This window comes from Podarcis liolepis (genome assembly GCF_965112155.1).
Source record: "Podarcis liolepis genome assembly, chromosome: 4".
Taxonomy (NCBI): domain Eukaryota; kingdom Metazoa; phylum Chordata; class Lepidosauria; order Squamata; family Lacertidae; genus Podarcis; species Podarcis liolepis.
Window position 1 is genome coordinate 28,599,780 of NC_139558.1, and position 20,265 is coordinate 28,620,044.

The following is a 20,265-nucleotide window of genomic DNA, read 5'->3' on the forward strand; positions in this document are numbered from 1 at the left end:
GTGACTTTATCTCTTGTTGCAATCCGGAGGGAGCCAGGGATACCTTAGGCCTTTTAAGTAGGTGAAACTCTGATGTCGCACATTCCGTATCACAGCTGATCCTGCAAATCCTTGACCTGCCAGTCATTTTCATCCACCTACCTGACTATTTCTCTGTCAGGATCTTCACTCCCAACACCTGTTCCCTCGCAGTCACATTGCTCAGCTTTCTGCTATTGGAGTTCCCCCCAAAGGCACTTGAGAGATGCTTGTTACTAGCCTTAGATATATGGTTTTCCTCCCCATCTTTCCCTTGCTTCATTACCCTTCCTCTCTTCTTTACAGCCCTGAAACCCTTTGCACTATGCTGTCCCTGAGCAGAAGGCAGACTTTTGTCAAAGAAGTACTAGGCATCATCTTCTGCAGCATATTGCAAACATCTGTCTATACTAAGTGCTACCACAGGTGATCACTTGCAGCTACCTAGCAGTAAAGCTGCCTCTGAGAACTACAGAATGAGAATATGCAGAACAGGGAACATTAAACAAATGTGCTTTTTTTAAAGAAAAGAAAAACAAAAGAAATTGACTGAATAATTCAAAAGGAGAGATCCCTTGAGAAATGGGGCTCACAGTTGTTTCAGGCAGGGTTTTTAAAATGTCGTCCCCTTTATTTATTTCTAAAATAGCATTGCACTTCACTCCATAATGACAGATGCATGCTTCAGGAGTCTTGCATATTTTACTCAGGGTTGGAATTGTGCAAGAAGAGTGACAGCATCCTTCTGTCAAAAGCAGACCAGACCTATACAACTTAATCCTGCACCTGGTCTAGTCAGGAGGAGGAGGAGGAGGAGGAGAAGAAGAAGAGGAACTTTAGCTAAAAGCCAGAGAACTTCTGAGAAAGAACACAGGGTCTATTATTTGTCAGTAATCACCTGCATCACTATCCAAATATGGGTTTCGGTTTTTTAAATTGTGCATATAGGTATATTCTTAGAGCAAGGATTCAGAGAAGATAGCAAATTGACAAATACAAACACCTTTATTGGCATTACGAGTTAAAACATTTCAAAACACTAGGATACATTTAAAAGGGACAGGAGTGAGGCTGTTGAGGATCACAAGGTACTTGGTTGTTCTGCTTCACCCTGTCCATTCCCTAGAGGGGTGATTCATTAAGAACCTTTTCGGGTAAGATGGAGATTAAAAAGGAAGCCACTGGGGCAGTAACGTCCTTGTCCCTATCTGCTAGGAGGAACCTCATTTGGCAGGTAGCATCTCTCTCTCTCTCTCTAGGCTCATGATAAAATCTTCTGAGTTCAAGATTGAAACAGACAACACCTGAAATGGCAGGTAGGTAAATTAAGCTACCAGAGCATAAACACTTCAGTTATGCACCTTATGTGTGAATTTTAAATTGCATATTGTGCAATTGGGATGCGGGTGGCGCTGTGGGTTAAACCTCAGCGCCTAGGACTTGCCGATCGCATGGTCGGCGGTTTGAATCCCCACGGCGGGGTGCGCTCCCGTTGCTCGGTCCCAGCGCCTGCCAACCTAGCAGTTCGAAAGCACCCCCGGGTACAAGTAGATAAATAGGAACCGCTTACTAGCGGGAAGGTAAACGCCGTTTCCGTGTGCGGCTCTGGCTCGCCAGAGCAGCTTCGTCACGCTGGCCACGTGACCCGGAAGTGTCTGCGGACAGCGCTGGCTCCCGGCCTCTTAAGTGAGATGAACGCACAACCCTAAAGTCTGTCAAGACTGGCCTGTATGGGCAGGGCTACCTTTACCTTTACCTTTTATTGTGCAATGTTACCTGCCATGTGCCGAATCGTCTTCTTGCAGTATTCTTCAGCCATTGGGACAACCTTCATCATTTCTCTTCCCCACTGCACCAGTGGCTTTCCTTGTATTGCATATGAAACAAACAGAGCTGTGCACAGTGATCCTAAAAACCCTGAAAGGAGCATAGAAAAATGGTGATGGCGATGGCACCAAGTAGCACCAAAAAGGAGGAGAAATCAGCGTACAGATGCATAAGAAACTGCGTTTATTAAGTTCAAAGAAAGACAACATGCACACATTTCAAGCTATATGCCTTTCTTCGGGAATATTTTTTTGTTCCCTATAAAACAGGTATTGAACTTCAAATAGCATTACTGTATGTGTATATAACTGACTGGTGCAATGACTACTCAGAAGTCCTGTTGAACCCAGAAGGGTTTATTCTTAGGTCAACCGGAGTTAGGATTGTAGCCTTCACCACTACTTTCAACCCCTGACCACAGAGAGGCGTTCCAGAGAGGGCGCCACTACCGAGAAGGCCCTCTGCCTGGTTCTTTTACGTAGTGTATGTGTGGAGGTTTGTGCCAGCATCACTTGGGTAGGTTCTTTTCTATTTGCTTATTTTAAATGGGGATTTTTAGTTGGAGGTTTCCCCTATGAAATGCTGGTCAAGTGTTGGTGGCACTGCTTCGGACAATTACTTTTCCTTTTTGATTCTGGCATTGATGTCCTCCAAAGAATGAGTGATTTGGCTGTTGTGTTAATTACAATGTACCTGTTATTTTAGTGATGTATCGTGTTGAGATACTGTGCCTTTATAACACAGAAATCATGTGAGCCTTTTCCCCACCATTTAATCTCCACTGGAGGAGATGCTTCATCTATTTTATTCCTGAGAGCTAGACTGCTGATAAAAGCATATGAGTTTAAAAAAATAAATAAGGTGACAATTCTGATAGATTTACTGAATCCAATTAATCACTGTCATCCTTAGCATTCAATATAGATCCTTCATGCAGTGTGCCAAACACTTAAAAGTCACATAGTCTGCAACTTTATTTTGCCATTTTAAAACCTAGAAAACAAGCAAGACTGTGAGCATTTATCATTTAAAGTAATGAAACTAGATTGGGGAGAACTGGCATAATGGAATACTTCAGCAAATACGTATGACTTACAACTTGTGTCTCTACTTAGGAGGGAGCCATCTGATATGTGATGATTGTTGGCTGAGATTAACATTCCAGGGTGGTGACTTCTTTTACATGTCTATGTCCAATTGATCTTAATGAGGATAACATTAGAATGGTGCATAGGTTTAAAACAACTGCTTTTAAGGCCCTTAGCGCTACCGAAAATGAAAATCATGAAAACGAACTGCTGAAAATTAAAAGGAATTCATAATATGTTGCATGTTGAACTCTGTATGAACAGCCCTAAAACAGATTGATCAGAAGTTTAACCATAACAGTTTCTTGCTCTGATTAACCAGTGGTTTTGTATAGTGTCACTGTTTTCATGTCAGACTGGACTACAGCCTAACTTGGTCTCAGAATGCAACTGTTTCTGGTTATTGCTTCTACTGACCTACAGTAATTTTGCAATTCTGATGGTGGGCATATTGCATTGTTTTTCCCCCAGACTGGTGGCAGGTGAAGCTGCAGAACAGATGTGTGCCCCAAACAATGGCTCTCAGAATCCAGACCACTGCTGTTCCACTTACCAGGCTAGTGGATAGAGAAAGAGGAAGAGTCATAAATGAGTGTGGCTGGCTGGTTGGGTGGGAGAAACAACATTCCCCCCCCCCCCCCAGATCTCAGAAGTAGGAGATATAGTCAAGCTGAGGCTTGTCTTTACTGCCAGTGGTTCGCCAACCTGCTCCTTCGTCTTCCTATTGGTCCAGCCATCCCATTAGCACTTTTCTTGTCTTTCCTCCTCCCCCTTTTTTCCTCCAGTGCTCCCACCCCTATTCCTATCTTCATGCATCAAGAATTGCAGTTGGGGGATGTGTGCTTTTAGTCCAGAACTTGAATCTGACACATTGCAATTGTGATATGGCACACTGCAGAATCCTTGCAAGAAAGAGCCCCCAAGCACTTATGCAGGCGAAGCTCCAGCCACAACTGCCCTGAGCAAAAAGCACCTTAAGTTTGCTACAGGCCTATGTATGCTAATTTGAGAGTTATGCCCACTGAAACAATAGGAGCTTCTAGGTGAACATGTTAAATTTGTTGTGTGTGTACACACATTTCTTTCCTGTTTCATACCTGAACACTATATTAGGTTTCCTCTGTCCAAATTGTACTACAATCCACCCACCCCCACCCCCTTGACTGGGCTTCCTTCCAGTTTAGGAGCCCAAATGGGGACAGGGAACTATTAAAAACTACACAGGGCCATTTGCAAGGGGAAACTGAAGGGCAGAGAAGGGTTAAACACCTCCCACCAACTTTCCCCTGCAAGTGTCTCTCCACCCCTGCATCATGAGGAGAACATGGGGTAAGTGTAGTTTATTGAATACAATTTAGTTTATTGAATTTATGTGTTGTTTCCCACCATCAAATAAGTCTTGAAGCAACTTGCAAAAGAAAAAAAAAACTATAAGAGACATGTCCATTTAAAACAATGCAACATACTAAATGTGTTCACCTACAATAATCACTTGCAAGCAACCATACCACCCAGGAATGGTCCCAAAAGAAATAGCTGCTAAAAGCCAGACTGTTATTGTTGGGTAAATGCCAGAAAAATAAATACATCTTCTCCTGGTGCTGAAAAGATGACAATGTTAGCAGCAGACAAGCTTTCAGGAGGAGAGTGTCCCATAAGCATAGGACTACCACAGAAAACATCTGTTTTCCTATTGCCACCCTCTGAACATCTTTGCAGGGAACATACAGAGATTCCCTTCTTCAAATCGAGGTAGATTCATATGGGGAAAGGTCGTCCTCGAGGACTGGGCTCCCAATCCATGCAATACTTTGAAAAGTCAAAACCAGTACTTTGAATTTGACTTGGAAACAAATTGGCAATTAGTGCAGGTAAGGTAAAAAGATAAAAGATAAAGGACCCCTGGCTGGCTAAGTCTAGTCAAATGCAATTATGGGGTTGCGGCACTCATCTCACACATCTCGCCGAGGGAGCCGGCATTTGTCCACAGGCAGCTTTCTGGATCATGTGGCCAGCATGACTAAAATGCTACTAGTACAATGGGACACTGTGACGAGTGCCAGAGCGGACAGAAACACTGTTTACCTTCCTGCCGCAGCGGTACCTATTTATCTACTTGCACTGGCATGCTTTCGAACTGCTAGGTTGGCAGGAACTGGGACAGAGCAACGGGAGCTCACCATGACTGGTGTTTTATGTTGAGATTGCCCCGTCTCTGTCAACAACCTGGCAACTGCGTTCTGTGCTACTTGCATTTTTTTCAATTGCCTTCAAATGCTGTTAACAGACCTCAAGCCGCACACACAGATCAGCCAGAGCTTTGGCAGGAGTGCCAGTCTTGCAAGGGGCAGGGCAACCCAGAGTCAATACATCCTAACCAAAACAGGTCAATTTCCATAGACATTACCTGTAGGATGGTTATGAGTCATTCGTCCAACTTCAATGCTCACTTCAATGAGAGTTTCCAGCCTGTCAGGCTTCCAGTATTTCATCCCTAAGCACATGGCCTTTGTAGCTGCTCCAAATCCTGAACCTATTGTCAACAGCAACAAAAAGGAAAACGAGTCATGAACGATAATTTGAATCACGTTTGATTGTAGCTGATGATGTTAGTGAATTTTGAAGTGGTGTGGGAGCCAGAAGGCTGCTGGGAAGTTGGTAGTTGGAGTCCGAGAACTCTGAAGGAGGGAGGCAGGCCTGTGAAGAGGGATGGGGGAAGACAGGTACACTTGCCCTAGCCCTCAGGGGGCTATGCTGACCAGGGGACCCCCACCAGGGGCACGCCAGACTTAAACTGTCATGTCAAGAATGCCCCATACCTCCCAGCCACCCTGGACCTGAGAGAAGCTCTGCACGGCCCTTGTGGGGGGCAACAGGTGGCTCATTGCTAAGCTGGGAGGAAGATAGTAATTATAATTCTGTATACATACGTATATAGGGTGTGGTAATCCAAAATGAAACACCTTTTAAGTCCTGTTGATGTTAACATGAGAGCTAAGGCTGTGACCAAGCCCGTGCAGAGCTTGTCTGAGGCCCTAGTTGGGAGTCTTGTTAGAATAAAGTTATAAACTCAAACAAAAAAAGCAGGTGGTCCCTTGGAAGGCCAACCTGTGCCCTGCCCCCCGGCCAGCCAAGCCCTCCAAGGCCCAGGGCGAATGTACCTAGCTGCCCCCCCCCCCCCGCTTTGCATAAGCCTGTGTGTGACTATATATTTCTGTACCCCACTTATTTGGGAGTAAGTCCCATCAAACTTGGTGGGACTTGCTTCTCAGTAGACATGTTCAGTGTTCTCCCTTGCTGAATTTCCTAATGAAATCAATTCAATAAAACATTCACTTTCGCTGGATTGTTATATATGTAATATATTTTGAGTGCATTTTTGTTTGTCTCCCGGTATGCCCCACAGAGAGACTCAAGGTCCATTAATAGCAACACCCTAGTGGTCCCAGGCCCTAAGGAAGTTAGATTAGCTTCAACCAGAGCCAGGGCCTTTTCAACTCTGGCTCCGGCCTGGTGGAACGCTCTGCCTCATGAGACCAGGGCCCTGCAGGATCTGTTTCTTTCTGCAGGGCCAGTAAGACAGAGTTGTTCCACCTGGCCTTTGGCTTGGAGCCAATTTGATTCCCTTCCCCTCTTTCTTTTTTCTTTTTCTTTTTCCTTTCTCCTCCTGTGATGAGGCTGCATTTTAATATTTTAATGTTTCAATATTTTAATGTTGTATTTAAATCTTGTTTTTAAGTTGTATCCATTCAACTTGTTTTTATTATTGCTTGTTAGCCGCCCTGAGCCCGGTCTTGGCTGGGGAGGGTGGGGTATAAATAAAAATTATTTTATTATTATTATTATTATTATTATTGTTGTTGTTGTTGTTGTTGTTGTTGTTGTTGTTGCCCATATTCCATTGAAGTAACTTACAATATTTTGAAAGAATCCTAAAAATCCTAAAAGCTGGAGGTTGCTGATTTGGGATCTCAGAGAGAAGGAAAGCAACAACTTTTACACCAAGCCTAGAAAGAGCTCCTAGCAGCGAGTTCCCTTTCCCCAAGCACCAACGTCCATTGCTTAGGCCGCAGCAGGGAAGGCAATCACATCCCTCCATTATCCAGCTGTATTGCTACCCGGACTATTATTATTATTATCATTATTATTACTACATTAATTGAAGTGAGTTTTATCTTGATATTGTTAGATGACCTTTTGCAAGCCACCTTGGAGGTGTTTAAAGGGCAGGAATGTGGAAATATAAGTTAAAACAATAATAAAGACATAAAAGCCAGGCTGAATCTACACACATATATCTTAAAAATGCTGTGAAAGTGCTTAAAAAAAAGTTTAAAAATATACAGTATGTGGAATTTGCCATTAGCTCACTAGAGCCATCTAGTGTCACATTTGTATAATGCACTTAAAACATTACATTTGCAGCCATATAGCTGAGTCCCCAATCAAAAAACATCAATTAATAAACAGCAGATTAAACAACAACAATATAAAGCATCAACAATAAGCAACACCATACAAAAATCCCCCAAAATCCAAATACTCATGTAGGCCGCCTCTTAACACAATATAGCTTCCATCATATAAAGTTGCAAGATAAGCAAAACATTTTAAAAAAATGTAACAGCAGTATTGAAAACAGTGGTAAGAATCAATAACAATAAAATAATTAGCTGTCTATAGGAAAGCACTGTCAGTGCCAAGCAGCCCTCTTTGAGGAGGATTTTCCAAAGACCCAGGACCATGACAGAAGAGGCCCTGACTGTCTCCCATCACCACTCACAGTATCTCAAAAGGGCAGGCGTCTGAAGCAAGGCCTCTGATGACAACTCAAGTGTCATCAACCTAAGTTCATACTGGAGTAAATAGCCACTCATTGTTATACATAAAGAAAACAAGCAGCAGAGTTCATTTCCATACCAGAGATACAGAGACAAGGTTTCCAGGCCGGAGAATAAGGTTGCAGGATAACCTGAAACCCTGACCCTTTTCAAAATTCAGCACTAGGCCTATGAGGCCTTTTTCTCCATAGAAACCGTGGCTGCCAGCCGTTTTTAGGAGTTTGGGATGCCAACTGTGCTGTGTCCAGCTTGTCAGGCACAGGAACGTGCTTCAGCCCTAGTAGTGGAACTTAGTCCTGGTATTTGCTTATTAGTTTAATGCTTCACACCCGACTGAATGGCTTGGTGCATGTTAAGCTATGAATAAGATTAAGCTGTTAGAGCCTCATAGTCTGTTGTCACCTCACAAGGGATAGGCAGGGACTAGGTAAAAAGGTGGTGGTTGTTGTTGTTGTTGTTGTTGTTGTTGTTGTTGTTGTGATAATATCCCCTAGCCAATGTAACCTTTAATTACATTTTAACAATAGTCTTTTCTATATTTTTAGCTTGTTTTGTTTTATTATCATATCGTATCGTATTTAAGCCTGGGGCTACACAAAAGGCATCTGGCTGTTGAATTGGTTGCCCCCACCCATTTATATATGTGGTAGTATGACATGAAGCTGGAAAGAGAGTGGGGGGCAGAGGCTAACTTTTTAAGGGACAAAGCCTCTAAACCCAAGTCTCCCGTAGTCCATGCTTTATAGAAACAGAAATTACCAACCAAATGTCTGCTAGCCTTCTAGTGGCTATGAATATAGCCATTTCTCACTTCACATGTCTTCACATACATCATTTAAGGAAGCAATTCAGAAGACAGCCACCTTTGCGGCACCATTCCTAAAGTCTGGCTTATATGGGTTTAGTTGTTATATATATTATTATATATTATTAGTTGTTATATATATTATTAGTTGTTATATATCATGTTATATACCAAAGATCCTACATGGAATCTCAATCAGCTATTGTGATTTTGCTTTGAGAGATACACATACCTTCTCAAAACACTTTCTGAGGTTTCTATTCAATCTATGCATGAATGAGAGCAGTGTGCTTGTAACTGCTTCACTACCACACTACTATTCATTCATGGAACGGGGCCAGAGGGGGAAAAGTGAGCTAAAACTGCCAAGTATTTTTCTTTTCTCTTCCAGCAATTGCCATGAGAAGGACATAGTGGGGAGAGAGGCATCAGCACTGTCAAACGAGGTTGATTGCAGAGAGACAAAAATAATCATCGTATTGCATTACAATGTTTATGCCATGATGTTGCATCAATATATGATGCTGGTGTTGAGTGGTTCTATATTCCAGTGATATAGTGTCACATCAACACAGTGCTGGGCCTGGAATCTGCACTTTCCTTGTGAGGCCATGTGCAGCCAGTGAAGAAGACGTACAATGCCTCTTCTAAATGGTTAGTACTAAAGGCTGGAAAGTGATATCTCTGCAGAATGCTAATAATAATAATAATAATAATTTATTTATACCCCGCCCATCTGGCTGAGTCTCCCCAGCCACTCTGGGCGGCTCCCAATCAAGTGTTAAAAACAGTACAGTGTTAAATATTAAAAACTTCCCTGAACATGGCTGCCTTAAGATGTGTTTTAAAGATAGGATAGCTGCTTATTTCCTTCACATCTGAAGGGAGGGCGTTCCACAGGGTGGGTGCCACTACCGAGAAGGCCCTCTGTCTGGTTCCCTGAAACCTCACTTCTCGCAATGAGGGAACCGCCAGAAGGCCCTCGGTGCTGGATCTCAGTGTCCGGGCTGAATGATGGGGGTGGAGACGCTCCTTCAGGTATACAGGACCGAGGTCGTTTAGGGCTTTAAAGGTCAGCACCAACACTTTGAATTGTGCTCGGAAACGTACTGGGAGCCAATGCAGATCTCTCAGAACCGGTGTTATATGGTCCCAGCAGCCGCTCCCAGTCACCAGTCTAGCTGCCGCATTCTGGATTAATTGCAGTTTCCGGGTCACCTGCAATGGTAGCCCCACGTAGAGTGCATTGCAGTAGTCCAAGCGGGAGATAACTAGAGCATGCACCACTCTGGCGAGACAGTCCGCAGGCGGTAGGGTCTTAGCCTGCGTACCAGGTGGAGCTGGTAGACAGCTGCCCTGGACACAGAATTAACCTGCGCCTCCATGGACAGCTGTGAGTCCAAAATGACTCCCAGGCTGCGCACCTGGTCCTTCAAGGGCACAGTTACCCCATTCAGGACCAGGGAATCCCCCCACACCCACCCACCCCCTGTACCCCCAAAAACAGTACTTGCATTTGAAGCCTAAATAATACAATAACTACCACAGTGAAGTTGCGTCTCGGCCCATACTCTGAGAGTCATCACATATACCTTGTTTTGCTCCCCAGGCAATTTGGTTTAAATAGATTACTTTACATCATGGGCAGGCAGACTAAGGCCCGGGGGCAGGATGCGGCCCAATCACCTTCTCAATCCGGCCTGCAGATGGTCCAGGAATCCAGCATGTTTTTACAAGAGTAGAATGTGTCCTTTTATTTAAAATGCATCTCTGGGTTATTTGTGAGGCCTGCCTGGTGTTTTTACATGAGTAGAATGTGTGCTTTTATTTAAAATCCATCTCTGGGTTATTTGTGGGGCATAGGAATTCGTTCATTCCCCCCCCAATATAGTCTGGCCCCTCACAAGGTCCGAGGGACAGTGAACCAGCCCCCTGCTGGAAAAGTTTGCTGACACCTGCTTTACATGGACAAAATGTCCAGGTTAGTGCAGACCCTTAAAAGGATCCACGACAGATTGTATTCCTGAAAAGAAACGCAAATCCCAGAACAAAAAAATCTGGACCAGAAGGCATTGTGCCAAGAACAAAGACTCTTTAAATAGACATTTAAACTGGACAGAGATAACTTACAAAAGGACGCAGTGCCCTACAAAAGGAATTCCTGGCAGCTTGCCTTTCGCATCCCAGGCAAATATGGAATTGCTGGAAAACTATACAATGAGTACAGTCTTTCCCCACATGGTCATAGTGCCCATACAAGGAAGAAACCTGCCCTTACGCATCAACACGTGTAACTATAGGCAACTTATAAAGCATATAAAGAATCAAAATAATTATATACTTCATTACTGAGTGAGGCATTATAGTCAGAAGTAGATTAAATGAGAATGTAGGGGGAGGATCGTAGAATATCTATTTTGTAATGCAGAAGGTTCCAGGTTCAGTCCCCAGCATCTGCAGGAAGGGATGGGAGACAATCCTGTCTTAAATCCAGGAGAGTCACTGTTCATAAACTGTAGATAACACTGAGCCAGATGGACCTATAATGCGACTTAAGTATAAGGCAGCTTTCTATGTAAGAAGCTGTGGTTGCCTCCAGAACCAACAGTACTTCTTTGGTGCTATGTAAAAAAACTACGTAATGAACACTGATTTAAATCAGTTAGTGCTGAGATAGCATCAAAATGGGAAACTCTTCAGACTGCAAAAATAATGCAATCAAATTCATGTTTACTCAGAAGTAAGCCCTCCTTTGTGCAATGGGGCTCCCTATCAGGATAGTGTCCATGAACTCGCAGCCTAACAGTGCAATCCTACACTTAGAAGTAAACCCACTGAATTCAGTGGCACCCCTAGCCTGCTGCCCTCAAGTGTAGTACAGTGGTACCTCGGGTTACATATGCTTCAGGTTACATACGCTTCAGGTTACAGACTCCGCTAACCCAGAAATAGTACCTCTGGTTAAGAACTTTGCTTCAGGATGAGAACAGAAATCGTGCTCCGGCAGCGTGGTGGCAGTGGGAGGCCCTATTAGCTAAAGTGGTGCTTCAGGTTAAGAACAGTTTCAGGTAAAGAACGGACCTCCGGAACAAATTAAGTACTTAACCCGAGGTACCACTGTACTGGAGTAGGATTTTTAAGCAGAGGTTGGGTGGCCATCTGTCATAGATGCTTTATCTGGGATTCCAGCATTGCAGGGGGTTGGACTAGATGACCCTTGGGGTCCCTTCCAACTTTACAATTCTATGATTCTACCAGTCAGATTGGCTTCTGTGTATGCATTTGGTGAGGGGGGCTGCCACCTTGTCCTTTGCCTCATGCAGCAAAATATATTGAGCTGGCCCTGGCTTTATTATTCCTTACCAATCCACTGTAGGTTACTTTAATGTACAATGATGTAGGATAAGTTTCAACTCAGAAAAACCACCACCTTACCTTTCTCATTAAATGGTGTGTGCCAAGCCAGGAGATAGTTGTCTGGCTTCAGTTGGGAGCAGCCTTCGATTGTAGCAGGATCTGACCGTCTCCCAGGAAGTTTGTCAATAGCATCCACATAACGTTTTACAAGTTCCCGATATAGGTCCTCTAAACACCAGTAATCTGTTCAGAGGAAGAAAAGTGTTACATAGTCAGGTGAAGCAGCAGGGAATGTTCAAAAGAAGAAAAGGAAATCACTCCTCCTGCTGCTTTTTTATTTGCCAAGGTTGCTAAAGATGGATCAGTGACACCTTAACACCATTGAACTACTCTGTCGTCAGTGCTATTTTTCTAGAAAAATGAGGTGCTGGAACTCACCACGAACACCTCCCTTGTTCTCTTATAATGACAATGACACCTGAGAAGTGCCGGAACTGAGATGTAGTGAGTTCCAGCTGGGGGGGGGGGTGGCTGCTCATCATAAACACAATTAGGAGGTTAAATAATGTATAGTGCATGTTTACTTAGAGGTGTCAGGTGAGAGAAAAGCTGGAGCTGGGGCATATATATTTACATCCTACCTTTCTAGGCAAAATGCCCACTCTGTGTGGCTTACACAACAATATAACAATATAAAGCAGGGGTAGTTAATACAATACCATCAAACACAATACCATAAAATTTAGCAAAAGCAGAAGAGCAAAAATTATAATCAGAGGAAAATTAACCTTTAAAACAGTTGAAATAATATACAGTGGTATCATGGTTCTCAAACGCCTTGGTACTCAAACAACTTGGAACCTAAACACTGCAAACCCGGAACAAAGTGTTCTGGTTTGTGAACTTTTTTTCGGAAGCCGAACATTCTCTGTTTTGAGTGTTATGCTTCCGTTTTGAATGCCACACTTCCGTTTTGAGTGTTATGTTGAGGTCTGTCTGCTTTTGCTATTTATTTTGCGGTTCTGTTTTTGCAGCTCTTTTTTGTTTTGTTTTTGTGACTGCATGGAACCCAGTTCAGCTACTGATTGATTGTGCGACTGCAGTACATTGTTCATTGCTTTCATTTTATGGATCAATGGTCTCGTTAGATAGTAAAATTCATGTTAAATTGCTGTTTTAGGGGTTGTTTTTAAAAGTCTGGAACAGATTAATCCATTTTGCATTACTTTCTATGGAAAGGCATGCCTTAGTTTTGAAACGCTTTTACTGCAAGGCAATGAGGGGTCAACTGTAACTCTTTGGGGTTCTTACTCCATAAACTGGATTCCATGGTGGAAAAAACTCTGTATATGAACAGGGGCACTTTGGGGATCTCTGTATCCAACAAAATTTGTAGAAAATGGAGTGGCTAAAACAGGGATGCAGTTTTATATATTTATCCTGGTGTATTTCCAGGGAGACTAGATAACGACGACATTGGTTATTTAATGAGCTTTCATTCTGATGTGTTTCTAGGGGTGTTAAACAACCTAAACCTTGACCTTTCACCAAACAAGTGCTGTCCTGTGTGTTCCAGTGCAATTCCCCATCAGTTTCCTTATTAGTGGGTTTGTTGCACAAGACCTCTCCATCAGCTATAAAGCTGCAACCTGACTTAGTCCATATGTGCTTAAAACCCACTCCAAAATAGCACCAGTCTGGAAGCGCCCTGCAAAGCCATTTTTTAACATTCCAACAAACAGAACTGAGAGATACATATAGAAAACAATTAATAAATAAATAAAAATTAATGTAGCTGGCACTGGGCATCACCCACCCCTTTCCCACCCCTACCCAAAAGTAGTAATGTTGAGAAAGAACTTTACCTCCCCCCCCCCATGCAAATTCCATAGCAAATGTAGCCCATTGTCCCATATTGCAGGTTGAAAGGAACTCTGGCTGGGAGAGATTGATTTATGTCAGCACAGCAGAGTATTGTACACTGATGGGGGAATATGCAGACCTGTTTGGCCTCCTGCAACTTGTTATATTTGTAATTTCAAGGCAGCCCATCTCACTACAGCCCTTCTGCCCACTGCACTTGTTGATTTAGGTCACACTGAATCCTGCAGTATGAATACAGAAACACCTGATGCACACCACCTGGTCAATGGCTCTGATAGCATCATAGGTCCTGGGCCACTCTGCCATGAATGCCAGTGGTCCATATACCTTGACGTTGGAGAAACAGATGATCACATGTCTAAATATTGTTGCGCGCCACCACAATCTCTCAGTGACGCGAGATTCCAGGTGCTCCAGGCGCTAACCCAGGGTTTGTTTCCTTTTGGAATGAGGCACAGTGCAGACTGTGGTTTCTTTATAGGGTTTATATGTACATACAACCTGAGCCTACAATGGATGGGTTTGCAGCATTAGCAACCCTAGAGGGTTTTGTTTCTCCCATAGCTGCAGCCTTGAATTCAAACAGAAATCAAACATTGATCTGACTCTCTCCCCAGCTTGCTGTTTTCCTTCTAGGTCACATCTCAACTCTGCTTTTCCTTCTAACTAACCATCCATTTCCCATCTCACATACACCTCTTTCCTTTGTTTCCTTTAATGGCCCATCACCCAGGCAATCACCTCACCAGGAAGCTAGCTTGGCTTATATTATAACACTTGTGGGATCCAGGGGTTAGGAGGGTCTCTGCAACCATCTTACTTTTTTACCTTACCCCCACCACAAAGCCATAATACTATCCTGGCCAAGAGATAGCACAATTGTTTTGATCAATGGCAGCTATATATTCAACTTTATGGTCTAGACACTATTGATTTTTCACATTTGGAAAATGGTAAGGGTATGGAGGGAAATAATATTGTATAGCTGCTTTAAGGAGGGAGGCAACTGAAAAGTGATGTTACCTGCTCTAGAAAACATTAGGACTGCGAAGCTGCAGAAACAGCCACTCTACAACCCAGCCTGACATTTTTATGTTCTGGTTTCAACAACCCTAAAAGATAAGTTATGGTAAATCAATTTAGAGATCACCAAAGGACAAAGGAAGATAGGGTTTAGATAGGTGCCTTACACTTAAGATAAAACCAAATGCCATTATTAGATTTCAAATTATCTTTCATTCAATGCTCAGTCCAGTAGACACAAATGGTGATACAGGCAACCCCCATTTACGGGGGGGGGGGGGTGTAGCTGTCAACGTTTTCCTTTCTTTAAGGGAAATTCCCTTATTCCTCGCAAGAAAAGGGAAAAGTTGACAGCTATGGGGGGTAGGTGTTTACGTTAAATTGTGTATATTTGAAACACCATTGGAAAAGCCTGCAAAAACCCTGTTCTTCCCCCGCCCCGCCCCTTTTTGTGATGTTTTTGGGTCACTTCCAGACAGTCATGCACATATCGAACACGTGTAAAAGAGGCTTGTACTATCTCAACCCATGATGAGCAAGTTAAGGTGCATTTCGCTTTTCAAAATGGGAAAGCATGTATTGTCTTAAATGGCTAAAAACTGATTTTATCATGTTCCTATGTCTAAAACACACATGTATTATAACAACTGGTGCTTGCAATTGCAATTGATGGAATTCGGACAGAAGTTCAAAAACGAGATTTTGAAACAGCAGCTCCCCTGCTGTATACGCTATAGGCAGAGGGATATGTATGTAGCTTGCTTTTGTACAGCTAAAAATGGTTGCAAAGCAGCTTGATAAGCCTTGCAGATAACATTTATGCTCATACAGAGGTCAAGAAGCAGGAAACATGTGACATGCATTTAATCACTGACTATATTCAGAAGTATGTTAGTCATCCTTTTCCATGATAGGTTGACATCTTGCCATTATCTTTAGGGTATTAGCTCCTGCTCACATCATTGGCTAACCAGTAGCTAGACACGAAATATCCCAGATTCTCTTCAACAGGCCTCTGGTGGCTAAATTTAGAGCATCTCAGCAGCAGTCAGATAAGAGTGGAATGTCAGAGAAATTTCATTGACTTTCCCGATTCTAGAAAACACATTGAGAAGTGCAACACATTTGGAGAGCATTTGTCTTCAGTGAAGATACAGATGTTTTGTTCAGCAGTTATCTTGAAAGTATCATAAAAACAATACATAAATTGGGTTGTAAGATACCGTTGCATTCAATAACTTGACAATATTGGATGCTTTTTATGCAAAGGGGGGTGGATACTTACTATGATGGGCAGCTGTCTATATACCAGTCAGGAACAGGCAACTCTGATAAAGGAAAATAGCTTAAGGTTTTCTTTTCCCCATCCATGTTTCATTCAAGGCAAGTTTATGTCAATGCATCCAGTGAAAGAAAAATGTGTTCTAATAAATTTTATACAACCAATGAAGAGACTATGTAACCTTCTTACTGTGAATGGAAATCATATTCATTCTCATTCATATATATATATAGAGAGAGAGAGAGAGTGAGAACATTGAGACTCAATTATTCTCAGTAATAAGGTAGACCAGTATTCTCTTCTCCATATTGAAATAGAAAGATGAGAAATAGTTGGCCACCTAGCAAGCTCACACTTGAGGTGGTATTTGAAGGGAAGACTCCTTGTACCATTTACATTTTCAGCAACCATGCTAGTTAAATGGCAAAACCAAGACATCATATGCATTGATAACTGAAGGTAGCATGAATTTCTGCACAAACTCGCTGCTTAGGTAACAGAACACAATAATTTAATGCTGTTCTCCAGGTTTAGCCTTCCCCTCCCAGCTTGCATACAACCTGAAGTTTTTCCTACCTGTGACGAGAGCCTCAGCTGTAGCCATGTGCATAAGAGTATTATCACTGATTGGCCATTTGTCAGATGACAGGACCAGGTTCTCGAGTCCTCCAATTTCTTTCAGTTCCCCTTGAATCTTTGCACCTAATGCATTATTTTCCCGTGTGAAATTTCGATAGCCCAGAGCGTCTCCTACCCCTGCCAGCAACAGAGCAGCCTTAAATTTATCCATCATAAGGGGACTTCAGTGCTTCTTCGGTTCTCAAAAACTGTCACTTCTTGTTTCTTTGTTCCTTTGCCTTCCAAGCTCAGGTCAAGCAACACTTTATATCGGAGCCATTGTGTCATTGCACAGAGCTGTCTGTATAAGGCAAGCCTTTCCTTTTCTGGCTTTGCAGATGCCACCACTTGTCTGACATCCAATGAAGGGATAGAAATTGTTAGTCCAAGAATTTTCTGACTTATTTTTAAGCTGCAAGCTCCCAAAGTGTGCAATGCACTAGTCCATGCAAGTAGCAAAAATCAAAAACCCTCCTAACAATCCTGGACAAAGCAAGCCAAGAAATATTTTGGCTATCCAGTTCAAGTAACTCTACACCTAGAAAAACACATGCTGTAATCAGGAGGTTTATTTTTACAGCTGTGCAAATGAGCATATTTTTCTTTGACTTTTGTAGTACTGTATTCAGTTACTTTTGGGGGGGAACTGAGAAAAACACAAAACAAGAACAGTGATTAAAGACAGCAGAGGAAGAAGACCATAAAGGTGAGAAGGAAGCTAGCAATAAAAAGTAGAAAATGGGAAGCCAATTCATCAATGAACTGAGCTGGCTTTAAGTTTGTTTGCTGCCCTGCAGCACACTCATAAATGTTTTATTGCAGTGAAACAACACTGGGCCATACAGAAGTAGTTGAACAGTGTTTCCTTCCTAGTGCTCCTGCGTGAGAATCACATTATGTATACACATAGTTAGGTTATTCTGGGGCAACTAGGCGTTCCCCAAAGGATGCTTAGCTTTGGTTTCTATTTCCAGCATAATTCAAGGTTCTCTCTCATTAAAAAAAAAATCTCTGGCAGGATTCAAACTTGAGCATGTAGGTAGGAAAATACTTTTACATTTTATCCACTGTGGGAAAATACAGAAGTGTAAACTTTGAACAACTTGATTTAAATAAAATGTGACACAAAATTTCACAGGCCTGTGAAGGAAAGGGGTAGTTCTGTAAGGCAACTCACAAGCTAACAAAAAGGTGCTACTCATTGCTAAAAGGAAAGGCCATCTTTTAATATTCTCTTCATTCCACCTCTGAGAATATAAAATTATTTCCTAATATAGTAATACAAAAACAGCTTTACAAGCCGAGCAAGATGATGATCCATCGGTATTTTGGAAGATCCATATTTAAAAATATGAATTAGTTATGGCAACTGACCACTTCCTGTTTTAATTCCCTGAAGTGCATAGGGTTAGAAGAAAAAAACCTGGCAGTTTTAACAAAGCATGGGTTACATTTGTGTAAGATTGTCCCAAAACATATTTTCAGAGATTACAGTAATCTTCATTCATACATTTTCTGCAGAGAATTTAGCACTCAAACCAAATTTTGGGATTACTAATTAAATGAACTTATTTCATCAGGTAGTAATATCTCTTTTGCCATCAAGATTGCTGTTACTCAGTTGCACAACTGTCATGCACATACTAGAGAGTCTAACTGACACTACTAATAAATCAGTTGGATTTGCTTTGAACACCTGGGTTCGGAGTAATTGTTTGTTCTTGAGCAAGCCTTTTTCATTCCAGCTTATTTCCTGTTACATGTACTGGAAATTATAACTCAATTCAAAAGTTTGCTGTGATTTGAAAATAATATTGTTATATTGTGTTTTGTGCTTATTGCCTTTAATGTATAAATCCATTCCCCATTTTATGACTTGTTAATTATCATTTTTGGTGCACAAGTATTTTGTTGGCTCTGATGAATGGAGACAGTGCTATCAATCATCATTCTCTTCATTGCAGTTTTAAGGTTAATCAAACACTAGATGTTGCAGAAAATTATGCAGCGTATATTTAGGAATTTGGCCACCATTAATTAAAATCTTGCCCCTCGATCAACTCTGGGATCCCCATGAAGTTCCAGAATTCTCAATGTATCAGGGATATGTTAAATTTTGCAAATATTGCCCATCATACTAAACTGTATTAAGGACATATAGCCTCAAAATATAAGAACAGGAAAACGTAAGGGTTGTGATAACCATCTGCATGCTCAAATACATTAAGCTGCAAGTTAAATTCTAATACAAACGATCAACATGCTGCTAAGATTTTCATGTTTAACCTGCAATACATGTCTGTATCCAATATCACATTTTAACTGTTTAACACTTAGATTAAGAAGCGATAGACAAATGTAACTGGTTATTAGAAAAAAGCAAGGGTTTAACATTTAAAGACAAAGCATTTCTATCCCACTGATCTTGCAAGGACAGTTTCAAAGCTAGTGCAACCTGTTAGGGTCTTTTTTTGCTGTAGATCACAGACAGCTAATCTGTGGCACTCCATATGGACTCTTAACAGCTATCAGCCTCAGGCAGCACAGCCAAGACTCAAGGATGATGAGAATTCTAGTCCAGGAACATCTAGAGAGCCACAGATTAGGAAGGCCTGCTGTAGACCCTATCTGAAGACATTTAATGTCCAGATACATTTCTGGGCAAATGCATTAAGGTAGTTGAATGACCTTTTGAGAATACTGTATCTGGCTTTTTCACAGTTCCTAGCCTAACCACCTGGCTAGAAAAGTAAGAGATATCTAAAAGCTGTTATACTGGCATCTAGTGGTGAAATGAAAGATTCAGTTCATTACTGTTTGTGGTTTCTATTTTTCTTACTGAAGTTTCACCTTAGCAGAACACAGCTGATGATGTTAACCTAGTCTAAAAGTGAAATTGGTCACCTTGTACTATATAGCTTGACATTACCCTCTATTGGCTCTTTTGTAACTCAAAAGGAAGGCTTGTGAAATCCACCACTTTACATGCTTTCAACCTTATTAGATGCAACATGGGACCCAATTTAATTTATTTACTTTATTTATTGCAAACGTTCACCTTCCTCTGATTCTTTCTAGGATAACAAGTTACAATGAAGAGATGGGCTCCTGCAACTTCAACTGTCATACAGAAGAGGAAATTCAAGAAGGGAAATCGTGCAGGCTAAGAAAGAGATGTCTGCTGAAATCACTCCTTCTACATAGGAGGCACAACAGTCCTGTCTTCCTTTGCATCTATATTGTTTAAAAAATATAAAATGATGCTGGTACCATTTGTGGAACCCACTTTAGGTCAAGGCGCAGTGCATTTCTCCGTCCTTAATCTACGAGTTGACAATCAATACACCTTGAGTTCTTGGCCATGATTTGGAAATCACTCAGTATCAGACTGCTGCATATATAACGACATAATCAAATGAACTTAAGCACTTTTTAAGTGACTTTGATTTCAGTGGGAGAATTAAGCATGTGTATGCCTTGCTTCCACTAATATCAGAGGAACTTAAAATGGTCTTGAGCCAG

The 20,265-nt window shown here is 41.9% G+C and overlaps 1 protein-coding gene and 1 long non-coding RNA gene across 10 annotated transcripts in view; one reads left to right on the top strand and one right to left on the bottom strand.

Annotated features, from left to right (window-relative positions):
* Positions 1-17,237, bottom strand: part of ADPRHL1 (ADP-ribosylhydrolase like 1) — a 37,202-nt gene extending 19,965 nt beyond the window's left edge. For 2 of the 9 annotated variants that reach the window (XR_014525725.1, XR_014525726.1), the window contains exons 1-4: positions 16,702-17,224; positions 12,015-12,179; positions 5,341-5,466; positions 1,795-1,935 (exon numbers count right to left, since the gene is read on the bottom strand). Coding sequence is in view for 7 of the 9 variants with exons in the window: in XM_083501431.1 (XP_083357557.1) it covers positions 1,795-1,935; positions 5,341-5,466; positions 12,015-12,179; positions 16,702-16,918 (649 nt within the window). In the remaining 2 variants the exon portion in view is untranslated. Of the gene's footprint in view, positions 1-1,794; positions 1,936-5,340; positions 5,467-5,863; positions 6,486-7,853; positions 8,208-12,014; positions 12,180-16,701 lie in introns of those variants that run through there. The other 7 variants (XM_083501432.1, XM_083501437.1, XM_083501431.1 and 4 more) reach the window with 6 other exon arrangements.
* LOC310706219 lies at positions 7,159-20,100 on the top strand. Its single transcript, XR_014525765.1, has 2 exons — positions 7,159-7,794; positions 19,822-20,100. It is a non-coding gene; the product is annotated as an uncharacterized lncRNA (long non-coding RNA).
* The last annotated feature ends 165 nt before the right edge of the window (positions 20,101-20,265 follow it).